The sequence below is a fragment of the Myotis daubentonii genome, chromosome 8 (assembly GCF_963259705.1).
Source record: "Myotis daubentonii chromosome 8, mMyoDau2.1, whole genome shotgun sequence".
In the NCBI taxonomy this organism is placed as follows: Eukaryota; Metazoa; Chordata; class Mammalia; order Chiroptera; family Vespertilionidae; genus Myotis; species Myotis daubentonii.
In genome coordinates this window covers 57119084-57140733 of record NC_081847.1, presented here as the reverse complement: position 1 = coordinate 57140733, position 21650 = coordinate 57119084, and the positions used below count along the sequence as shown (strand labels likewise).

The 21650-nt window shown below is 38.2% G+C and overlaps 2 protein-coding genes across 4 annotated transcripts in view; one reads left to right on the top strand and one right to left on the bottom strand.

Moving 5' to 3' along the window:
- The window catches only part of THOC1 (THO complex subunit 1), a 33069-nt gene extending 23659 nt beyond the window's left edge, over window positions 1-9410 (top strand). Inside the window, exons 16-21 of the mRNA XM_059706504.1 lie at window positions 545-640; window positions 1189-1254; window positions 4302-4385; window positions 7711-7858; window positions 8586-8661; window positions 9006-9410. Coding sequence (XP_059562487.1) covers window positions 545-640; window positions 1189-1254; window positions 4302-4385; window positions 7711-7858; window positions 8586-8661; window positions 9006-9301 — 766 coding nt within the window. The 3' untranslated portion in view covers window positions 9302-9410. The remainder of the gene's footprint in view (window positions 1-544; window positions 641-1188; window positions 1255-4301; window positions 4386-7710; window positions 7859-8585; window positions 8662-9005) is intronic.
- A 2214-nt stretch (window positions 9411-11624) lies between these two features.
- USP14 (ubiquitin specific peptidase 14) overlaps window positions 11625-21650 on the bottom strand; it is a 48353-nt gene continuing 38327 nt past the window's right edge. For all 3 annotated transcript variants that reach the window (XM_059706506.1, XM_059706507.1, XM_059706508.1), the window contains exons 11-16: window positions 21290-21355; window positions 20813-20905; window positions 19571-19699; window positions 13718-13778; window positions 12995-13102; window positions 11625-12356 (exon numbers count right to left, since the gene is read on the bottom strand). In XM_059706506.1, coding sequence (XP_059562489.1) covers window positions 12205-12356; window positions 12995-13102; window positions 13718-13778; window positions 19571-19699; window positions 20813-20905; window positions 21290-21355 — 609 coding nt within the window. In that variant the 3' untranslated portion in view covers window positions 11625-12204. The remainder of the gene's footprint in view (window positions 12357-12994; window positions 13103-13717; window positions 13779-19570; window positions 19700-20812; window positions 20906-21289; window positions 21356-21650) is intronic.

Genomic DNA, 21650 nt, shown 5'->3' with positions numbered 1-21650 from the left:
TAAAATGTAAGCTAAGCACAGGCCAGTATGACTCAGTGGTTGACCGTTGGCCCATAGACCGAGGGATCGCAGGTTTGATTCCTGGCCAAGGGCACGTACCTGGGTTGCAGGTTTGATAGCTGGCCCCAGTTGGGGAGCATGTGGGAAGCAACCAATCAATGTGTGTCTCCCTCACATCCATGTTTCTCTCTCTCTCCCTCCCTTCCATTTTCTCTAAAATCAATGGAAAAAAATATACTTGGATGAGGGTTTTAAAAAATATAAGTTGAGCTCAATAATATAATCACTCCAATTTATTTTATGTGAAATTTTCATCTCAAATTTCTTGTAATTAAGCTCCCAGAACAAATTGATGTATTATTATCGAAAAAAAATTTGTATACCACTATTTGTACCATGGTGTGGCATTTTTATCTTTTATCTGATGAGTGTTCTATACTAATATCAAGCTTTCATCTTTTTAAGAAAACAGTGTTTTCTTTTACATTAAACACTTCCATTTCTGTTGTCCATTTGTAATTCCAGTATGTTTTGTTCACCACAGAACATCAGATACTAAGCCAACGAGAGCAGTACGAAAGAGAACAGCACCAGAGGACTTCCTGGGGAAAGGGCCCAACAAAAAGATTCTGATGGGAAAGTAGGTTATCCTGTCTTCATATGTGGAATGTTACTAGTTATTTTTTTATTTTGAAGATGTTACTATATGACCTCTCCAATTTTTGTGTTTGTCTAGTTTTTTAAGTGTTTGGTATATACATAGATGACTAAAGCAAAATACCCCCTATCAATCTATCGGCCCATTATGTGGTTCATGCAAGTACACATACTAGTACTTCCATTATGTCTCCTGCTTCAAAAATCCAAGGCTGTAGGCTATGACATTTTTACCACATCACAGACAATACAGTTGCATTGATCCAGCTCATTTCTAGTTGTTGCAAAATACCACAGTCCTTTCCATTACCTTCTAGTTAACTGCAAACTGCTTTATATTGTGCTTGAATATTTTTAGAAAAAAAGTAGTTATTGTCATTCAATATATGCTCATATAGAAAATTTGCTAAATACCAAAAATTAGTGAAGATAATTAAAACTCCACTATTTAACTTTAAGTATTTTTATAACTTTAGACATATCAGGATGGTGTCCATTAAAAATGTATTTGTTTATGTGTCTATTTTTCAGTGAGGAGTTAACAAGGCTTTGGAATCTCTGCCCTGATAATATGGAAGCTTGTAAATCAGACACAAGGCAAGTTTCAGATGTTTCACATCAAGTATTGCTTTTCTAAAATGTTGAGTAGAATGGCCTTTTGTCAGCTACCAGGAGAGTTCAAAAAATTGTGGTTGACTTTGGCACAATAATTTTAGAAATCACAAGAAAATAAGAATTCGCAAAAATAGAAGGAACTACAAACCAAGGTATGACCTAATTCTGTGGTTGCTTCTAGCTAAGGGGCAGTACAGATGATTCCCACTTTTGGGAACCAGGGAACTTGGGTTTTAATAGCCACAAAAGGACAGAAGGCAAGGCCTTGGGCTTGCATGAATTTGTAACTGAGTTCCCCTGAATAGAGCCGAGCCCCTTGACGCACTACATTCATTTGCTGTAAAAGAAGGGCAGAGTGGGAGATGGGGATACTTGCCCACTGGTACAGGAAACAAGAAAGCTTGTCCATTATGATCTAGGCTGTGGGCAAAAAGGAAAAAGTATTCCTGAGAAATAACTATAACAATCTGCTGCCATGCGCTCTTACGTGTACATACATCCTGCCAGCAGTGTAAAGGGACCCTGGGCTTTCTGGAGGTCACATCCTCAACCTAAGCCCAGGATCCTGCAGATAAAAATCTGAATTTCACCATCCAGACTTAACAAAACATTCAAGAAGACCATTCACCATGAGTAAGAGTCAGCAGACAGAACAAGCCACAGAAGTTAACATCAGATTAAGCCTTACAATAAGTATATTTAAGGTAATTAAAGATATAAAAGAAACATGACATCATCTAGTCATTGAAATTACAAAATAGGCAGGTAAAAATAGCAGGCTTGACACAGGTGAAATAGAATTAATGATTTAAAAAATCATCCAGAAAGCAGTACAGAGGGATCAAGAATTAGGAAATATGAAAAAGTCAAGAACCACAGAATGAGAAGGTCCAACAGACTTCTAATAGAAGGAGGAAATAAGAGAATGGGAAAGAGGCAGTAATCAAGGACATAATGACAGAATTTTTGTTTCAGGACCAAGAATTAGCATAAATTCTCAGGTTCATGTGGTACAGATTTAAGTGGGATAAACAGAATAAATACTTATCTCTACACATTGTAAAAAAGTCACCAGAGAGAAAAACCAGACTGCCTTCAAAGGAGCCAAAAATCAGGCTGATGGCAGACTTCAAGACCAAAAGGAACCACAGACAGTGGAATAACTTCAAGGTGTTGAAAGCATGGACTCCGAATTCTGTATAAGTTAAACAGTGGGTCGGTTAGTCAAGAGAGAAAGTTACTTTCAGATTAAAACTGAGAATCTGTCATCAGCAGTCTTTAAAAACCTGTCAGAAAGAAGTTGAACTCCAAAACAATGTGAAGTTGCAAGGATTGCTATGCAAAGACATTAGTAAATATGATTAAGTCTCATCAGATTCATTGTATAAAGCAGTAATATTACTAATTGGGGCATTTTAAAAAGGTGGAACTATCATACTTGATGAAAAGTGACCTTAATATAAGGAGTGATCAGAATTAATGTTACAGGTGAAGATAGAGATAATAACTAGACTTCAAGTAAAGCATGCTTGCTAAGTATGTAAAAGAAACAAGTTGAGGAAAAAGTAAATATAGAAAATTCAAGAAAATAAAATATAAATCAGGGTTGTAGGCGGGTACAAGCTGAATTTCATAATTTGAAAAGATTCAAAACAACATATACTTAATTTTTTTTTAAAAAAAGCAGCACATGAATGATAAACACCAAATTCTAAAGAATGGCTACCCATGGGGGGAGAAGATGAGATTAGGGAGGGGTGCATGGGCACTCTCAACTGTATTGGTAGCATTTGAAAGTCTTAAAGCAGATAAGGCAAAAACCTGCAGTGTTTATTACCACATTTATGCGGGAAACGTGTTTACACGTTTTACGTATTTATACGTTCTACCAGTGTAGTAGAGCGCAGGACACGTATTAATACGTTTTTTATAGACTAGCGGTAGAATGCAGGTAATGTATAAATACGTAAACTAAAGTTATCGTAATTTTACTGAACATTGCCATTTGCGCAAAAAATAAGCAAAAATGGCCCGCGCCACCTGTTAGCGCGCGATAAAAACTACCCGCAAACAATGTGTTACAAAACTAGCAAATGGTTTCAAACATTTATGATGTTCTGGTTGGAATTTTAGTGTGAACCCTGTTTTATCTAGTGTGATGTGTAGAAGAGTGATGGTAAACTCAAAAGCAACCTTACAGGCCTTTAATGTTCACCAGTTACAAAGCATGTTACATTCCAGTAAGTCATTAGATTTTATGCTTAGTTTTTCTTCGGAGAGCTCATTTTTCTCACGTTAGTAAAAAGATGTCTTCTGATCAGATCCTTAGATCTTATTTGACTCTGTCTCAAGTTTTTATTTCTGAAGACAAATTCAAGAAGATGCAATTAAAAACCATGTGCCCTAGCTGATTTGGCTCAGTAGATAAGAGCGTCGGCCTGCGGACTGAAGGGTCAGGGGCTCAATTCGGGTCAAGGGCACATGCCTGGGTTGTGAGCTCAATCCCCAGTAGGGGGCATGCAGGAGGCAGCTGATCAATGATTCTCTTTCATCATTGATGTTTCTGTCTCCCTCTCCCTCTCTGAAATCAATAAAAAATTTTTAAAAAGCCATGTTACCATGGCAGCAATCTTAAAAGCTCAAAGTTCTTGAAATCTCAGTATGTCTGGTTATTATTTTCAGTTTAATTCTGGTTTAAAGGGAAAACATCCATGTGTGGACATAATGTGAAAATTTCCTGCTTGGTGGAGAAATTCAAATGCTAGTAAACCCCTGGCTGCCCTCTGTGACTAGTAACATCAGCGTACATTATTGTATGATACAGTGTGTGTCACATTTCGTAATACAGTGCTTCACTTCATAGTACATAGTGGGTAAATGCCACACTGCCCTCTTTTTTGTCCCCTTTGAGAAGTTTAACTTGTTTTGAGTCATTTATCTCCTTAAAATTTTGATTTCCTAAGTAATCTAACTGTAAGTCAAGTGTGAATAACATTAGAATCCTCACTAGTTTTTTTTTTAATATCCAGAGAATATATGCCAACTTTGGAGGAATTCTTTGAAGAAGCCATTGAACAGGCAGACCCGGAAAGCATGGTTGAAAATGAATATAAGTAAGTAATGTTTCTCATGAGCTAATTTTCTCCAATTCTTTTCCTTAGGAATTTTATGTATACTAGAATGCTAATAAGGGAGGCAGTTGATAGAGTGGTACTTTTCCTCTTAGGTGAGTTTATGTACCAAGTTCACATTATGACACATCTGATTTCAATGACCATTCCCATCAACTTAACAGGCATTACTTAAAATCAAGATTATTTCAAAAATAATCAGAAAAATCCCTCTTGAACCTACATCTCTCTCCAAATATCACCTATTTTCCCTGTTTTCCTTCAGACCAGTCAGGCATACCTCATTTTATTGCACTTCACTTTATTACACTTCACAAATGTCAGGTTTTTTACAAATTGAAGGCAAAACCCTTTACGAGCAAAAAAAATTACAACTTGCTTTATTGCAGTACTCACTATTGCAGTGGTCTGGAACCAAACCCACAGTATCTGCAAGGTGAGAGGTGTGCTTATATCTCCCAACAATTCTTGATAATTGCTGCCTTCATTTCCCCACCTCCCATTGTCCTCAGCCCATTCCTGGTGGGCTGTCTCTGGCTGTCATATAGCTCTTATCAAGGTCACTTTTTTTTTAACCCCTCAGCATAATTCCCTAGTTGATTTGTCTTGTTAGATAACATTTTCTTCTCTCAACAGCCATCTAACTATAGCTCCCACTGTTATCCTTTTGTCTAATTGCTTTTCAGTCTCCATTGCTGGCTTCCCCAATCCTCTGCCTAACTTAAAATTTTGGAGTAGCTTCAGGACTCAGTCTCAGGTTCTTCAACTAAATCCACAGCTCCATGATTTTGAATAGGCCTTACGGTACTGACCTAAGGGCTAGGGCCCTCTTGTCAGACTGCTTAGGTTCCAATCCTGGGACTCTACCACTTAACACATTGTGTACCGCATAGCAATCTCTAAGACATACACCAGGGACCGCACGTTTTGGGGCAAACTGCACGTTATTTAAATCATCATAATGCACTTCAGGTGTTGTTTTTCAATAATTATAACATTTTTATTTACAAAAACAAACAAACAGTTAAAGTTCCTAGTACTTTTATAACGTATGGTACTGCGTAAAACATTTTCCTCTGTGAAGAGGGACCAAACAAAATTTACATAAGTATCTAGATTCGCTCCTTTTTCCATGGGCGTGAAAAACGAGAACACTCGTGAGTGGTCCTTAACAGATGGTGCGCGAAATATGAGAAAACTCCTGAGCAATACGAAATGTGTTAACTTGCTAGGCTACGAGGACTAATTAAACCCTTCTGGTTTCCTTGTCTATTAATAGGAATAGTACCCATTTCACAGGGTTATTCTGAGGATTAAGATGATTTACTTTGAACCATGCATGACGTAGTTAGCACTGCAAAAAGAATGCTATGACCAATTCAGGTCAGTTTTCCATGCATTAGCCAGTGATCTTTAAATTCACAAGTCAAATCTGTTGCTACCTGGTTTGGCTCAGTGGATAGAGCGTCAGCCTGCGGACTGAAGGGTCCCAGGTTCGATTCTGGTCAAGGGCACATGCCTAGGTTGCGGGCTTGATCCCCAGTAGGGGACGTGCAGGAGGCAGCCAATCAGTGATTCTCTCTCATTGATGTTTCTCTCTTTCCCTCTCCCTTCCTCTCTGAAATCAATAAAGATATATTTAAAAATAAATAAAGAAAATAAAATTAAGATGAAGTCTTACTAAACAAGTCTCCTTTATCCGATTTGCAACTTTCTACCTCTCCAGTCACATCATCTTTATTTTCTCTGCTCAAACCATACCAGCCCTGTTTCCATTCAACTCAAAAGGTACTTCCACCTCAGGACCTTTGTACTTGATGCTCATTTGCTTGAAACTTCCCTCATGGCAATCCCATGGCGTGCTCTCTCACTTAAACTCTCATCTTAAATACTGAGCAGTTTTCCCTGACCAAGTCTTCTCCTTTCCCTCTTAATGCAGCCCTGTTAACATTTATTTCATAGTACATATCACCATCTGAATTTGTCATTTTTTTCTCATCCTTACCACTACCTGAAATTGTCTTAACCCTTGTATTTATCAATAATGATGCTTTGCAACAGATTCATTTACTATGTCAGTTACTTCCTAAGCACTTACCTTATATAACTCTTTAGGTAGAAATTGTTGTTTCAGCTAGTAAATGGCAAAGCCAAGAAAATCACTGTGACCTCAGGGGCCCTGAACTCCATGACTCCTGAGTGCCCAGCTCAACAAGCATTTGTTGAATGAATATTGATTTATTATTGTTACGTAAGACTAGGTAGAGCGATAGCCCTCTAAGATTAGTTTAAGAATCTGGATGATATGGATCTCTGGAGAATAATTTTGTATGTATAATTGACAGAATGCTTAAAAGATTCAAATTATCTAAACAGAAATGTGTCAGAGAGAAGGTTAACTATTTTGGCAAAGCCTCATAGCATGATGTTAACTTGGTAAGGGTCCCCACTGTCTAGGAGTAGTTTTGCAGGTGCCAGCATGCCTCAAAGGTAATGAGGCTCCAAGTAAACGAGGTTGCTACTCAACAACTTAGGGAGGGAGGGCATTTCCAACTGACTTGCAAAAAAAACTCATAAATGGGGGGGGAAAATTGTGCTCTGGACTCTTCTGCAGCTTGCCTGTTTCAGGAACACTGTCTTTAGAATTTCCCTGAGGTTTCCATTTCTCACCTTACTGGATACCACCTATTACCACTTTGCTTCCTTACGGAACAGTTCATGGGTTGGTTCTATTCTTGGCATCATTGCTTACTCTCTTGACTACTGGATATTTCCCTTTTCGTTTTGGAGCCATTTTTATCCCATCAGGTTGGTTCTGAGCAAATTAAAGTTGAGGCACTGTATAAATAGGAAACCAAGCATTGATTAAATTAATGATTGGAACTCAGTGTTGAACTTACGTTCTGGAACTCACACCTATAGGTGGCATTATGCTGGCAGATATCAACTCACTAAAACATGTTGAACCTATTATGAATTCATTCCCCCCCCCTAAATAACTAGATTATTTCTGTCCTACATATACAACACCTAGCCAGTACTGCACATATTGACTTTTTTAAATTAAGTAAAATGCATACAAACTTTTTAAATGTGCTTGCTGGTGTGACCGCCCTCTTCAGACTCTGTTGGTTTCTGATATAAGTGACCTGCACACTGAGTTCTTTGGGAATACGATCAGAGTGAAAAGAATGGTGCCTTCAGCTACTTATCTTAGTTACAGAATTTCACTTGGTGAGTTACATTAACTAGAAGGGAATATAGAAATAAATGACTATAAAGTTATAAGACCAACATCTTTTTATAGGGCTGTGAACAATTCAAATTATGGTTGGAGAGCCCTGAGACTGTTAGCACGGAGAAGCCCTCACTTCTTCCAGCCAACCAACCAGCAGTTCAAAAGTTTGCCAGAATATCTTGAAAACATGGTAATAAAGCTAGCAAAGGAATTACCAGTAAGTATTATAAATCTATTTTTTTCATTTCCTTTAGTTGATGTTATTTTCTTTAAAACTGCTATCGTTTGAACAGAGCTGAATTTAGAGTTGTGGGAAAAAATCTACCAACTTCCATGTTTTAGAATGAAGAGAAATGCATTTGAGGACACACTTCATAGGAAGCACATAAACTGATAAACTTTTAATAATTTTTATAGCACGTATATAACTTAATCTGTCTGTAATACTTCTGGAGAAACTATTATCGTTTTTCCTGTTTGTTGGTGCATTATATTCAAAGACAGGGTAGTAGTAGGCAACTTGGCCTTACTACTCTGGCTCTCCTTTTCAATACAATTTTCTCATTGTATTTCTACAATATGGTACTAATAACTGTGTGCATAAAAGCTAATCACTCAAAAAATGTTAAGGAAATAGGTGCTCAACCCTGGTCTTCCCTAGACTGTTGTTACTATATGCTAGGTATGTGAAAATCACTTTAACATCTTTTACTAACTCCCTTCTTCCCAGGTTGGGGGAATAAGGGGAGTCTTTCCAACTTTCAGATCTTCCCCATCCACTCCTTCTCCAGGTTAACACTGTTCTACTTGTCATATTTAACACCCTCAGGGGTAAAGTTCTGGGTCCTATACTTGGAATGTCACAATCAGCTTATCTAAACAAATGAATCCCAAGTTACTTTAGAAGTTGGCATTCTTTTAAACATTCTCCTTACTCATTTTAGCCTCCTTCTGAAGAAATAAAAACAGGTGAGGATGAAGATGAGGAAGATAATGATGCTTTACTGAAGGAAAATGAAAGTAAGAATTGAATTTTCTTGGCTATTTTACAAAGATTGTGGTTCTTTGTTGAGAGGTACGTTATTTAATTTGATCTACTTCTCAGCTTCTACCATGTATTTCAGCTGCTTCTTATAGTAAGGAATTTAAAGCACTGCTTGACAATAACTTAAAATTGATTTCCTAATGGTCATAAGAACAGTATTCAATCCATGGAAAAATATAAAAAGGAACTGTTTTAAAATAAAGGTTATTAAAGGGGATTATTATTTTGGTGGCCCCATATCTTCCCATTTCTGTTGTATACTTTGAATTGTAGATGTCCTCATACTTAGTACATAATTTACATTTCTTGTGTTTTCTAGGCCCTGATGCTCGCCGAGACAAACCTGTAACAGGGGAACAAATAGAGATATTTGCCAACAAATTGGGTGAACAATGGAAGATTCTGGCTCCCTACTTGGAAATGAAAGACTCAGAAATTAGACAGATTGAGTGTGATAGTGAAGACATGAAGATGAGAGCTAGGCAGTTACTAGTTGCCTGGCAAGATCAAGAGGGAGTCCATGCAACGCCTGAGAATCTGATTAATGCACTGAATAAGTCTGGATTAAGTGACCTTGCAGAAAGTCTAACTAATGAAAATGAGACAAATAGTTAGCTTTTTTTTTTTTTTTTTTTATTAAAACTGTGATAAGATTTTGTTACCAAGCAGCATTTGTTAAGAGGTCCACTGGTTTTGGTAAACAATAAACATTTTTATAACAGTTGTACAGTTGGCTGGTATTCCAAGAACAAAACACATATTGGCTCTTGATAACTGACCTCAGTCAGGTCTTGGGAGGAGGGAGGAGGAGGTTGGAAAAATGGCCAAAGTGACATGACCTTAAGGTCACAATATATTTTTGTTAAATGTGTTATTAAGTCAGTAAGTGATATTTAGAGGCATGGTGTTTCCTAAAATACACTATGCCAAATTAGTTTCTGCATGCCATTAGCAGTTATGAAATTTAACTTGCTATTCTGAAAATCCCAAAATAAGACTTTCTGAATCCATATGGCTGCTCTAATTTCATGCTTTAAAACAGAGGATCAGCAAACAATGGTCCGTTTACCACTTGGTTTTATAAGTAAAATTTAATCAGCACACATCCATACTGATTTTTTAGGTATTGTCTATGGCTTCTTTCCTGCTACAACAGCAAATTAAGTAGTTGCAACAAAAAAGTTATAGTCTGCAAAACTTAAAATATTTACTATCTGGCTCACTACAGAAAATGTTTGCTGACCCCCAACTTTAAAAGAAATGGGGTAAAGTCTAAAACCTAGTTCCTTTAGCCTTATAAAAATTAACCTCTCAAGTCATTAAAATAGGGATGCATTGCTCAGGGATTGTTGTGAAGTTCAAATGAGATGTCTGTGAAAGCACCCTGTAAACAGCAAAGCACTAGGTAGTTAGTAATGGTTGGAGACAGAACTATCTCTTTTTCCTGTCCCCACATAAGCATTATCCTTTAGGTGTCTAAGATTGTTACCATTGTTTTGAATCGAGAACAACTACTACTAAATGCACACATTATACAATAAATGTTCTTGTTTGGGCTTAACTTCACTAGCTAGTCCAACAGTATACAGCACAGCTCTAGTATCAAAAGGGCGTCGTGCTAGTGGCAAAGCATATAAGGCACACTCAGGAGTCAAGACCTTTTCTTGCTTACTCTCAAAGACCCTACATGCAAGGCTGAACTCTAAAACAGCCTTATTAGTTTAAAACAACACTGGTATAAGTCCAATTTCTTATACTTAAAATATCTTTGGAATAATGCTTTTTGGATCAAATAAAGTGAAATAAAGTTTTTTTTTATAATGACAAGGAATTACAATTTTAAAATTCTAATTCTATAGAAGGTTTATATACTTTGTTCTAAATCTACGTCACCTGATCTCTAGTAGCTACAGCATCCTGCAAATCAGAAAAAATCTAAATTTTAATTGCTAAATTATGTCCTCAAAATTGTTCAGGCCAAATATAACAGTGAATAAAAAAACTGCAGAATTACAAGCAGCATACCAATATATAAAAAACATCACAATTCTTATGGTCTCATTTTCCCCATCCTATTCTGCACCCTCCCTCAAAGCAAAGGAAGTACTGATTGCCAATAATTCAAGTAATTAGAGATTAGCTGAAGAAGCTATATACAAATAAAGTTTCCCTGAAATACTCCTTTTATGTCCCCTAGAGTTCTCACAAACTCAAAAATAGCCACTATTCTTAAGGAATCTACTGGTTATCAGTGCTGTCTGTGCTCTGCAGAGCATTAAAACGAGAGTAAGCAAAGATGAGATTTCATGATAATCCCCAAAACTTAATTATAAATACCCAACTCAAAATCAGAGACAAATTTGGTAATTATCTTTTCTCTAACAATCAAGGCTCCTAAGACAAAGATGAGGAACTGACTAATTAGAATATATTAAGCCTACTATACTGAAATACCTCATACTCTTGGTATTCCAACCCCCACTAGAAAAATCATTGATACTAAGCTGTGAAATAGACATTAAGATTTTTGGGAACTGACAGAAGTATAAAAATAACTGAGCCAAAGGACAGATCTGACTGATAAATGCTGCATTCAGCATCCAAAAAACAGCATTGCTCTTACAACTTCGTTATTTCTTTCTAAACAATGTAATACTAACTGGCAAAGGTAACATTTTTAAATGGATGCTTAACAGCAGAGTAAAACTAACCATCAGGGTTAACATATTGGAACTTCAGCCAACTCAACAGACAAGACTTGAGGTCAAAAACTGTTAATCCCTCTTTTTCTTTTTTTATTAAATATCCCTGTTTTCTAAAAATAAGCAACCAGAGCCTGTCAACATCCTGTTAAGGTTGATTACTACAAAGCCATTGCAGAGTTAAATGTACAAACCATAGTACATCAAAGAGACAGTAATAAATGTATAATCAAATGTACTATTGATCACAATTTATTTTAAAGTCATGAAAAGCCAGCAACAATCAGGCTGGACAAATACTTGATTGTATCCATGTTTCCATGGGCTATGTGGACAGCAGCACTGAGAGCACAATGAGAGCAACACTTACTTCCTTTCCATCTTCCTGGCAGAATTTGTTAGATAAGGCAAAGGAAATTACCTGTGGTCTGAACCATGCAAGAACAACAAAACAGTAATAGGTGTGCAATAAACATTTCATTGCTGAATATTGAGCTGAAAAAGGCAGGGAAAATTATCACAGAAGATAATGGTTGAAAGGCATTTCAACTCAGAATTTTAAAAAATTAATGCAAGAAATAAGCTTTTAAAAAATTTCTTCCTGTCACCTTTATACAGAGCAAAACAGTTCAAAGGCTTCTCTTTTCTGCAATATTTTACGTTGACACACAGAGTGGTCTGCTTCTGCTCTTTGTTCCATATGAGGGGAAACAAAACCACTTATATATATATATCTTCCTCTAAAGCTCTGGATTATAGAAATGATCAACAAATAACATTTATTTCACACCTAAGCATAAATAGCTAAAATGAAGGTTACTGTTCACTTTCCTCTTCCATTATTTCAACTCTGCGAGGCCCATAGAGTAAAACATAAGCTATATGCCAGTCTCCACCACCAGAAAGCCGCAAGATATCTTCTGGTGTCACAGTGCTGACCTTATCATCATCAAACTTAATCCATTCATCTAAAGAACGAGAGGAAAATGAAATTAAAATCATTCACAATTTTTCAGAGTTCCATTTCAAAAAGGTACTTTACGCACAGCAGTATTCCATCTACCATAGCAACAGTTCTCAAAGCATGATCCAGGGGCAACTCAGGTTCAAAACCATTTCAAGAGTTCCGTGAAGGTTACAACTATTCTCATAACACTACTAAAGCCTTAAGTACCTTTACCCCTCATTCTCTCAAGTGTACTTTGGAATTTTCCTGAGGCTACACAACGTATGATAAAGCAAAAGACAATGCGGAAATAATTAGGAGAATCTAGCCGTCTCCTATTAAAGACTTATAAAAATGTAAATCAATACCATTTCTTGCCACTTTTTTTTGTTTGGGGAAAAATTATGATTTTCATTTTTTTAAATATTTACGTAATTGGTTTATTACTGTCAGTTTTGAGTAAATTAATTTACTTCTCAGTTTTAATTTCTATTATAGTAAAGAAACATAATCCTCATAAACAAAATGGGAAGGTTCTCAATGTAAGAGTGTAAAGAGATTCTGAAACCGAAAAGTTTGAGAACCACTGTTATAAAATTTATATTAAACCAACTATTAAAATAGTATGTAACAACTGAAAAAAAAAAATAGAATCTTTACCTTCTTTTCTTTTCACCCATGATACATAATGACCTGAAGAGCTAGACCTTCCCTGATGTGTTAACACTGCTTGTAAATCATAGTATCCACAATTATTGGAGCCAATGTCTAAAGGAAGATATAAATTCAATAATATTAGACAAATAAACAGACATGTGCTTTCTAAAACCAAATAACAAGCAAGAACTATGTTTTGAAGTTTAGCCTAGAGAAGCACTATTCTACTATTAGAATCCAGTAAGATACTACTATCCAAAGTTAAGGCTTCATGAAAGATGTTTTAAGAAGTATCATTCATAGAAGCTTATGCTAAAAAGAGTGGTTTTTACTGTATGTCATATTGAGATAAATTAGATTTCAAGAACCCTGACTTTTTTTAAAGCATGATAACTAAAAAAAAATTTATGTGACTAGACAGTAATCTTACCTTAAAACACACACACACACACACACACACCACAACTGAAATAAAGATTCACTGCCTGGACCGGTTTGGCTCAGTGGATAGAGTGTCAGCCTGCAGACTCAAGGGTCCCAGGTTTGATTCCGGTCAAGGGCATGTACCTTGGTTGCGGGCACATCCCTAGTGGGGAGTGTGCAGGAGGCAGCTGATCGATGTTTCTCTCTCATCGATGTTTCTAACTCACTATCCCTCTCCCTTCCTATCTGTAAAAAATCAATAAAATATATCTTTAAAAAGAAAAGAAATAAAGATTCACTTACCATCAGCAAAAGAAAAGGGTTCATACTTAACGTCTTTCTGGGGACTACTCTTTTTGTCACTCTGAAAGGAAAAAAATGTTTAATTTTAGACCATGATATCAGAAGTAACATTTGCATTCTCAATAAGAGTACGTTTCCCCAGTATCTGAAAGTAGCGTGCCTATGAAATCTTTCAAAAGCCAAACTGGCATATATAAAGCAAAGAGTATCCCCTGCTTTCAGAAAGTTCACATTATTCCACTTTACTTTTACAAAAAGCAAAAGACCTACATTAGTATGGTAATGGCTTTTTTCATAAAAGCAAAATTCCTCTTCAGATTTCTTTCATTTTGCTAAAATGGGTAGGTCTATCATAAAAGTGAAGTTGCGTAATGAGAACTTGCGGAAAGTGGTGAATACCTATATTCATTTCCACGAATATTTACTGTCCACTTATATGCGGTTTGTAACACAGTTCAAACCAGCACTGTTCAGTGTCAACTGGTGGCTGGGAATGTGTATGCAGAGGACCAACTTAAGTTACACATGAGGCAAAACAAAGACAAAATCTAGTCTGCCTTACAAATTACTAAAATGATATAACTACAGTTAACATAAAATTGGAAACCCAAAGGTCCTACATTTTAATAATATAAAATCTTGTATGTATTAATAACAGACCCTCTGACTATAGGATCAATGTTAAACCACTATAGCTAGAGAGTGTACCAGTGAATATAGTAATACAGATGAACAGTGCTCTAGAGTAGTAAAGGAAAACCCAATTTTATAATTTTATTTTACCAAAATACTATCAAACCACGTAAGTGGGAAAAAAAGAAAAGAAAAAGCTGCCTCAAAATAACAGAAGTTAAATTATTGCAATTAACATTCAATCTATTGAGCCATGGTCACCTGCCACTTTGGCCCAAATAAACAAATATTTAATTCAGCAAATATTTACCTACATTAAAAGAAGCATGATTTACTACTTTAGACAAGGATCTTTAAAGTGGGAACTTCCTGCACCAACCCATTTCCATGTGCAATACAAAAAAATTAAACAACCTATATAGGCATAGGAGCACAAAATTCTTGAAAACTTTAATAGAAATGAAGACAATGCAAGCAGTTTAAATATAGCTAGAGTAACAAGAAATCAAAGGACACTACAACAAAAAAGTACAATTAGGCCAACCATTCCTTTTCATATACAGCTGACCCTTGAATAACATGGGTTTGAATTGTGCAGGTTCACTTATATGCAGTTTGTTTTCAAATGACCCGCACAGTTCAAACCAGCACTATTCAGTGTCAACTGGTGGTTGGGAATGTGTATGCAGAGGACCAACTTAAGTTACACATGCATTTTTTACTATACTCCTAACCTGCACATTGGTTCAAGAGTCAACTGTATATAATGTAATGCCTACAATAACCCAAAAAAAGCTATGCAAAGAAATACATTTTAAATATATCATACATAAATCAATCTAGAATTCTAAAAAAATGTTCAGTCCCTGGCCAGTGTTGCTCAGTTGGTTGGAAGTCATCCATGCACCAATAGTTGCTGGTTCGATTCCCAATCAGGGCACATCCCAGGTTGCAGGCTCGATAACCTATAGGGGGTATGCAGGAGGCAGCTGATCCATGCTTCTCTCTTTCTCTTTCTTTCTCTCTCTCTCTCTCTCTCTCTCTCTCTCTCTCTCTCTCTCTCTCTCTCTCTCTCTCTCTTTCTCTCTCTCTCTCCCCCTTCCTCTCTAAAGATCAATTAAAAATCTTAAAAAGAAAATGTGCATGTAATCTATAAGACAAAAATGAGAGAGAAAATACTGAAGAAAATATAAAATAGATTTAAACACTAACATATCAATAATAACATAAATGTAAATTATTGTACATAAATGGGGTTAACAAAGTAGATTAAAAACATGACCCAACTATACACGATCAATAAGATCTATAGGAAACTCTCTTCAAATATAACAGTATGGGAAACTTTAAAGTAAAAGAATAAAAAAAAGATCATGCAAGCAGTAACAAAAAGAAAGCAGCAGTGGCAATATTAATCAGATAAAGTAGAGTTCAGAGCAAAAAAAAAAAAAAAAAAAACTACAAGGGACAGAGAGGAATATTGCATAATGAAAGGTTCACTCCACCAAGATGACAAAAAAAAATCCTAAATGTATATGCACTAATTAACAGCGCTAAAAAACATGCAAAGCAAAAGCTGACAGAACTGAATAGGGAAACACACAACTGCACAATTTTAGTTGAGGACTTCACTACTCCACAGTCAACAACTGATAGAACTAGACAGAAAAACAGCCAGGTTACAAAAAAACCGCAACGAACGACACCATTAACCAACTGGATCTAACCAGTATCTATAGAACGCTCCACTCAACAACAGAATGCACATTCTTTTCAAGTATCCAAGCTGGATCACATCCTGAAGCATCTAATGCAAACCTCAACACATTTTTAAAAATGTAAATATCACAAGTATGTTCTTCACTACAATGGAATCAAACTAGAATCTATAATAGATAGCAGAAAAATTTTCTAACATCTAGAAAGTCAACAAGATAGTTCTAAATAATTCAAGATCAAAGAGAAGTCTGAAGGGCAATACATGAAAAAAAATACAAGGAACAGAATGAAAATGAAAGTACAACATAATGAAATTTGAAGGACATATTGAAAGCACTGCTGGGAGAGAAATTTATAGCCCTAAATGCTTATGTTAGGAAATAGAGAAAAGTTTGAAATAAAAACTAAGCTCCCCTACCTTAAGAATAAGAGCAAAATAAACACAAAGCAAGCAGAAAAAAGGAGTGTAAGAGTAGAAATTCATTAAATTAGGCCAAGAAAGATCTTTCAGAGAAGAAGGGAGAGAGAGATAAAAACATCAATGATGAGAGAGACCCATTAATTGGCTGCCTCCTGCATGCCACATACTAGGGATTGAGCACTCAACACGGGCATGTGCTCTGAATAGGAATTGAACTGTGACCTCCACGGTGTGGCTGGGTGATTGAGGTTGACAACCACCAAGTCACACCGGCTGGGTGAATTTAAAATTTGACATATTATAATATCACACTGAAAATCTTTATTAACAGGAAATATCTTTTTCATTTTGAAAAAAAAAATCAAATAAATAGTAACTCAGGTATACTTTATATAAACCCAAAATAACAATCTCTTAAATATAAAGTTGATATGGTTATAATTTTAGCAGTTACAAGCATATCAGCAGCAGTTAGTTTTCTCAGTGGACATAAATGAGTCAATATTTTATACCACCACTTCCACACACAAAAATGGAGATAATTCCATGCCTTGCAAGGAAAATAATAAAATACTACGAAAATCTAGGCAAGGTTTTCTATATATGCTGTGAGGAGATAAATAGAAAAGAAATATAAGTTGCAGTTTATAGGAGAAAAGAAATTAAGCTTATCCTATCTAATAAAAAAGAAACATGGTAATTAGCATACGACCGCTACCCTTCCCACTGGCTAATCAGGGCGATATGCAAATTAACTGCCAGCCAAGATGGCGGCCGGCAGCCAGGCAGCTTGAAACTAACTTGCTTCAGTGACGGAGGAAACCAACGTTCCCCCGCCTGCCTTGCCCGCCTCTGAGCCTGCAGCTTGAAACATTGTAACAAATATAGAGGCTAAACAAAACCCCAGAAACCTGCTTTCAGCCCGTGGGGATCTCAGAGCTGGAGTTATACATTGTTTCGATTATAGAACCGAAACAAACCAGATACCTGCTTTCAGCAGCAGAGGCCTCAGAGCTGGAGCCAGAGCTAAAGCTGGCCCAGAATAAAAAAAAAAAAGAAAGGAGCAGTTGGGAGCTTCAGCCCTCAGCCCCTCACACAGACTAGCCAGGCACCCCAATGGGGACCCCCACCCTGAAGGGTGTGTGACCAGCTGCAAACAGCCATCATCCCCTCACCCAGGCTGGCCAGGCACCCCAGTGGGGACCCCCACCCTGATCCAGGACACCCTTCAGGGAAAACCAGCCAGCCCCACCCATGCACCAGGCCTCTATCCTATATAGTAAAAGGGTAATATGCCTCCCAGCACTGGGATCAGCGGAGCCGCAAGGCCTCCCAGCACCAGGATCAGCGGAGCCGAGAGGCCTCCGGGCACCAGGATCAGCGTGACGGGGCAGCACCCAAACCCCCTGATCGCCCTGCAGCTCTGTGTGTGACAGGGGGCAGGGCCACAACCTCCCTATCCGCCCTGCTCTGTTCCTGACAGGGGAAGGGGCCCCAACCCCCTGATCAGCCCTGCTCTGTGCCTGATAGGGGGGAGCTCCCCAACCCCCTGATCGCCCTGCGGCTGTGTGTGTGACAGGGGGCGGGGCCACAATCTCCCTATCCGCCCTGCTCTGTTCCTGACAGGGGAAGGGGCCCCAACCCCCTGATCAGCCCTGCTCTGTGCCTGATAGGGGGGGAGCTTCCCAACCCCCTGATCGACCCTGCTCTGTGCGTGACAGGGTAAGGAGCCCCAACCCGCCTGATGGGCCCTGCTCTGTGCATGACAGGGGGTGGCGTCGCAACCTCCCCATCGACCCTGCCTTGAGTGTGACAGGGGGCGGTGCCCCAACCCCCCAATCAGCCCTACCCTGAGCGTGACTGAGGGTGGCATCGCAACCTCCCAATCTGCCCTGCTCTGTGCATGACTGGGGGCAGCGCCCCAACTCCCCAATTGGCCCTGCTCTGAGCCCGACCAGGGGCTGCACCTAGGGACTGGGCCTGCCCTCTGCCACCCGGGAGCAGGCCTAAGCCAGCAGGGCGTTATCTCCCAAGGGGTCCCAGACTGGGAGGGGGCACAGGCCAGGCTGAGGGACCCCCCTTTCCCCCCGAGGGCACAAATTTTTGTGCACTGGGCCTCTAGTCTATATATATATAAAACCCTAATATGCAAATAGACTGAATGGCAGAACAAACAAACAACCAGTCTCGATGACATGCACTGGCCACCAGAGGGGTGCGTGTGAAACATGGCAGGTGTCTGCAGCAGATGGCAGAGCACTGAACATGGTGGGCATCGGCCGAAGCAGAATGGTGGAGCAGGTGAGCGGGAGTGCCAGACCAAGGCAGGGCGCCAGCCACTTTCATTGGGGCAAACCTCTGGTGGTTACTGAAAATTCTTTGTGCCTACGCAGGGCGGTCCCACCCGGCGCTCACACCCATTGCTGGCACTGGTCTCACTCGCACCCACAGTTGATGCTGGAGCCGCTGCTCGTACCCACTGCCAGCACCCAGCACCGGTCCCGATCCCTTGGTGCCATCAGCGGGTGGGAGAGGTGACTGCTGGCTCCAATCTCCCTTGAGGGCTTCACCGCCTCCCCCTGCTCCTGAGGGGCAATCGGGGCAGCAGCCGCCACTCGAACCTGCTGATGGTGCCGGCCCCGCTCACACCCATTGCGGGCGCAGGTCCCAATCGCTCCACGCCGCCAGCAGGTGCGAGCAGGGCTGGCAGTGGCAGAAGCGAGGCCACCGGCAGACAGGGGCCGGGGGCCACTGCAGGAGGAGTCAAGCAGGGGCAGGATGGATGGGCCGAGACCTGCCCCTGTGCCCACTGCAGCCTTGTGGCCCACAAGTCCTTTCAGGGTGCACGAATTCGTGCACCGGGCCCATAGTTCTACTATAAAGAACACTTTACCATAATTAAAGTTATTTTGCATATGCTAAAATACACCTAAAACTTTAAAGGCTTACACCAATATATGTGGGATTTGTATGTGAGCTAAATAAAATACAGGCTCATCCATTTCTACAATAAATAACAATACAAAGTAATTGTTGAAGATTAAAATATTAAGACTAAAAAGTCAGCAATAAGAACCTACTGTCTTTGTTTGCTGATTCACTTTTTTATCTTCTAGATCCTTGAATTTTGATCGAAAAGAGATCATTTTCTCTTGAAGTTCTGGTGTACATAGTTCATACACATCCAACATGAGAGGAAATTTAACATCCTATACACAAATCAAAAAGAAAAAAAAATGTGTAGACAGACTTACCAAGGTAGTTATTTAAAATATCTATCACACTTTTAAATTTTAAAGTAGTGCTTTCATAATTCAAATAAAGTTGAAAATAAAATCTGTAAAAACTGCTTGGAAATCTTTGCAATTAGAAACATCATAGTGCTTATTTTCAATCTGATAGTAACTTCAAGGTAAGATAAATTTTAAACACTTTTTCCATTAAACATTTTAACCCATGAAACTGACCACAGAGGAGTTAGCAAATTTCATATAACAAAGAAGCATTTTAGAAATATTAAACCAGTTGTTGTGAAAAATAACAGAGACCACCAGAGAAGTCAATTTACAAATGGGGTCACTTCTGGCTATAATTTGAAATACAATTTCACATAGAAACAATAGTGATATAGTTCAGTAACTAATATTAACATATGAAGTGAACACAAGTAGATACTGCAACTATAGTCAACCTTCTAATATAACACTAAGTATATTTAAAAATGTATTATGACTTTCAGCTCAACAGGCTAGATCAGGAACTCGGGCTATATAGCATAGCTACAGTTCAATGAAACAGCTACATCATATGGCGGGCTCCTACATCAACCAATTTCAATGTAAGTACTCTTTGGGCACCAATAATTTAACATTCTCTTCACCTGAAAGAAAGGAACTGCCCAGAACAGAGTGCAGTGTGTTATACTGCACCTGAGCCCACCCCCAGCCCTAAACCTCCAAGGATAAGGATCTCTGATCTAGTGCAGTGTTTCTGGGAAATGGAGGGTATCCATCAGAATTCTCGAGAAATCTTTTTTAAAATGTACTACCTTAGGCCCCACTTAATCAGAATCTGGGAGGTGGGAAAAAGCCAGACATGTATATGATTTAAAATAAAGAAAACAATAGGTAATTCCAATGCATAGCTTGGTTAAAAACCACTTGGCTATTGTTAATAACTTCCCTATTTGTAATATTTTAAAGAAAATTTAACTATCCCTAAAGTACTAAAGAAACCTACTGTAAGTTATGAATTGTCTTGTAAGTTAGGAATTGCCTTCAAAGAATAACTTTTTGTTACACTGAAAATTTTGTTACACTAACCTTAAGAACTTTAGCATTCACAGATTCCTTCTCTTTATAAAAAAATCGAACCATCTGAATAGTCAAGTAAGCAGGTAGCCGGCTGATCTTGGACTGAGAAGAAAAAATAGAAAAAAATCATATTACATGAATATGCCACACAAGTTTTTAGTTTGTTGGTCTGGTAAAAACAAAGACTGGGCAACAGTAATTAAGTGGAAAACTCTTAACAAAATGGAATTCTAGCCCTAACCAGTTTGGCTCAGTGGACAGAGCGTCGGCCTGTGGACTCAAGGGTCCCAGGTTCGATTCCAGTCAAGGGCATGTACCTTGGTTGCTGGCACATACCCAGTAGGGAGTGTGCAGGAGGCAGCTGATCGATGTTTCTCTCTCATCGATGTTTCTAACTCTCTATCCCTCTCCCTTCCTCTCTGTAAAAAATCAATGAAATATATTAAAAAAAATGGAATTCTATTTCAAAAGGAATGAACAACTTACAGATTTGATATACAAAGCATTTCTTTGCAATGTTGGAGACTGTTTAGTGATTTCTTCCTGAAGTCGCTGAAAAAAACCATAATAGAAGACCAAACATTAGTTTTAATAAATTATTCTTCCACAATATAGAATCACACCTTTAATTCTTTAATAGACAATGGGTTTATACTACTGAGAAATAATCTGAATGAAGACAATGTGGGAAGATGTTTATTTTTAGATATGGTTCAGTTTTTAAAAGGCATCAGAAAGCATAAAATGTTATTCAGATTCTGAGTCTATAATGCATTTTACATAAAGCTTTTTTTTTTAATTAAATTTTTATTGTTCAGATTATTACAGTTGTTCCTCTTTTTTATCC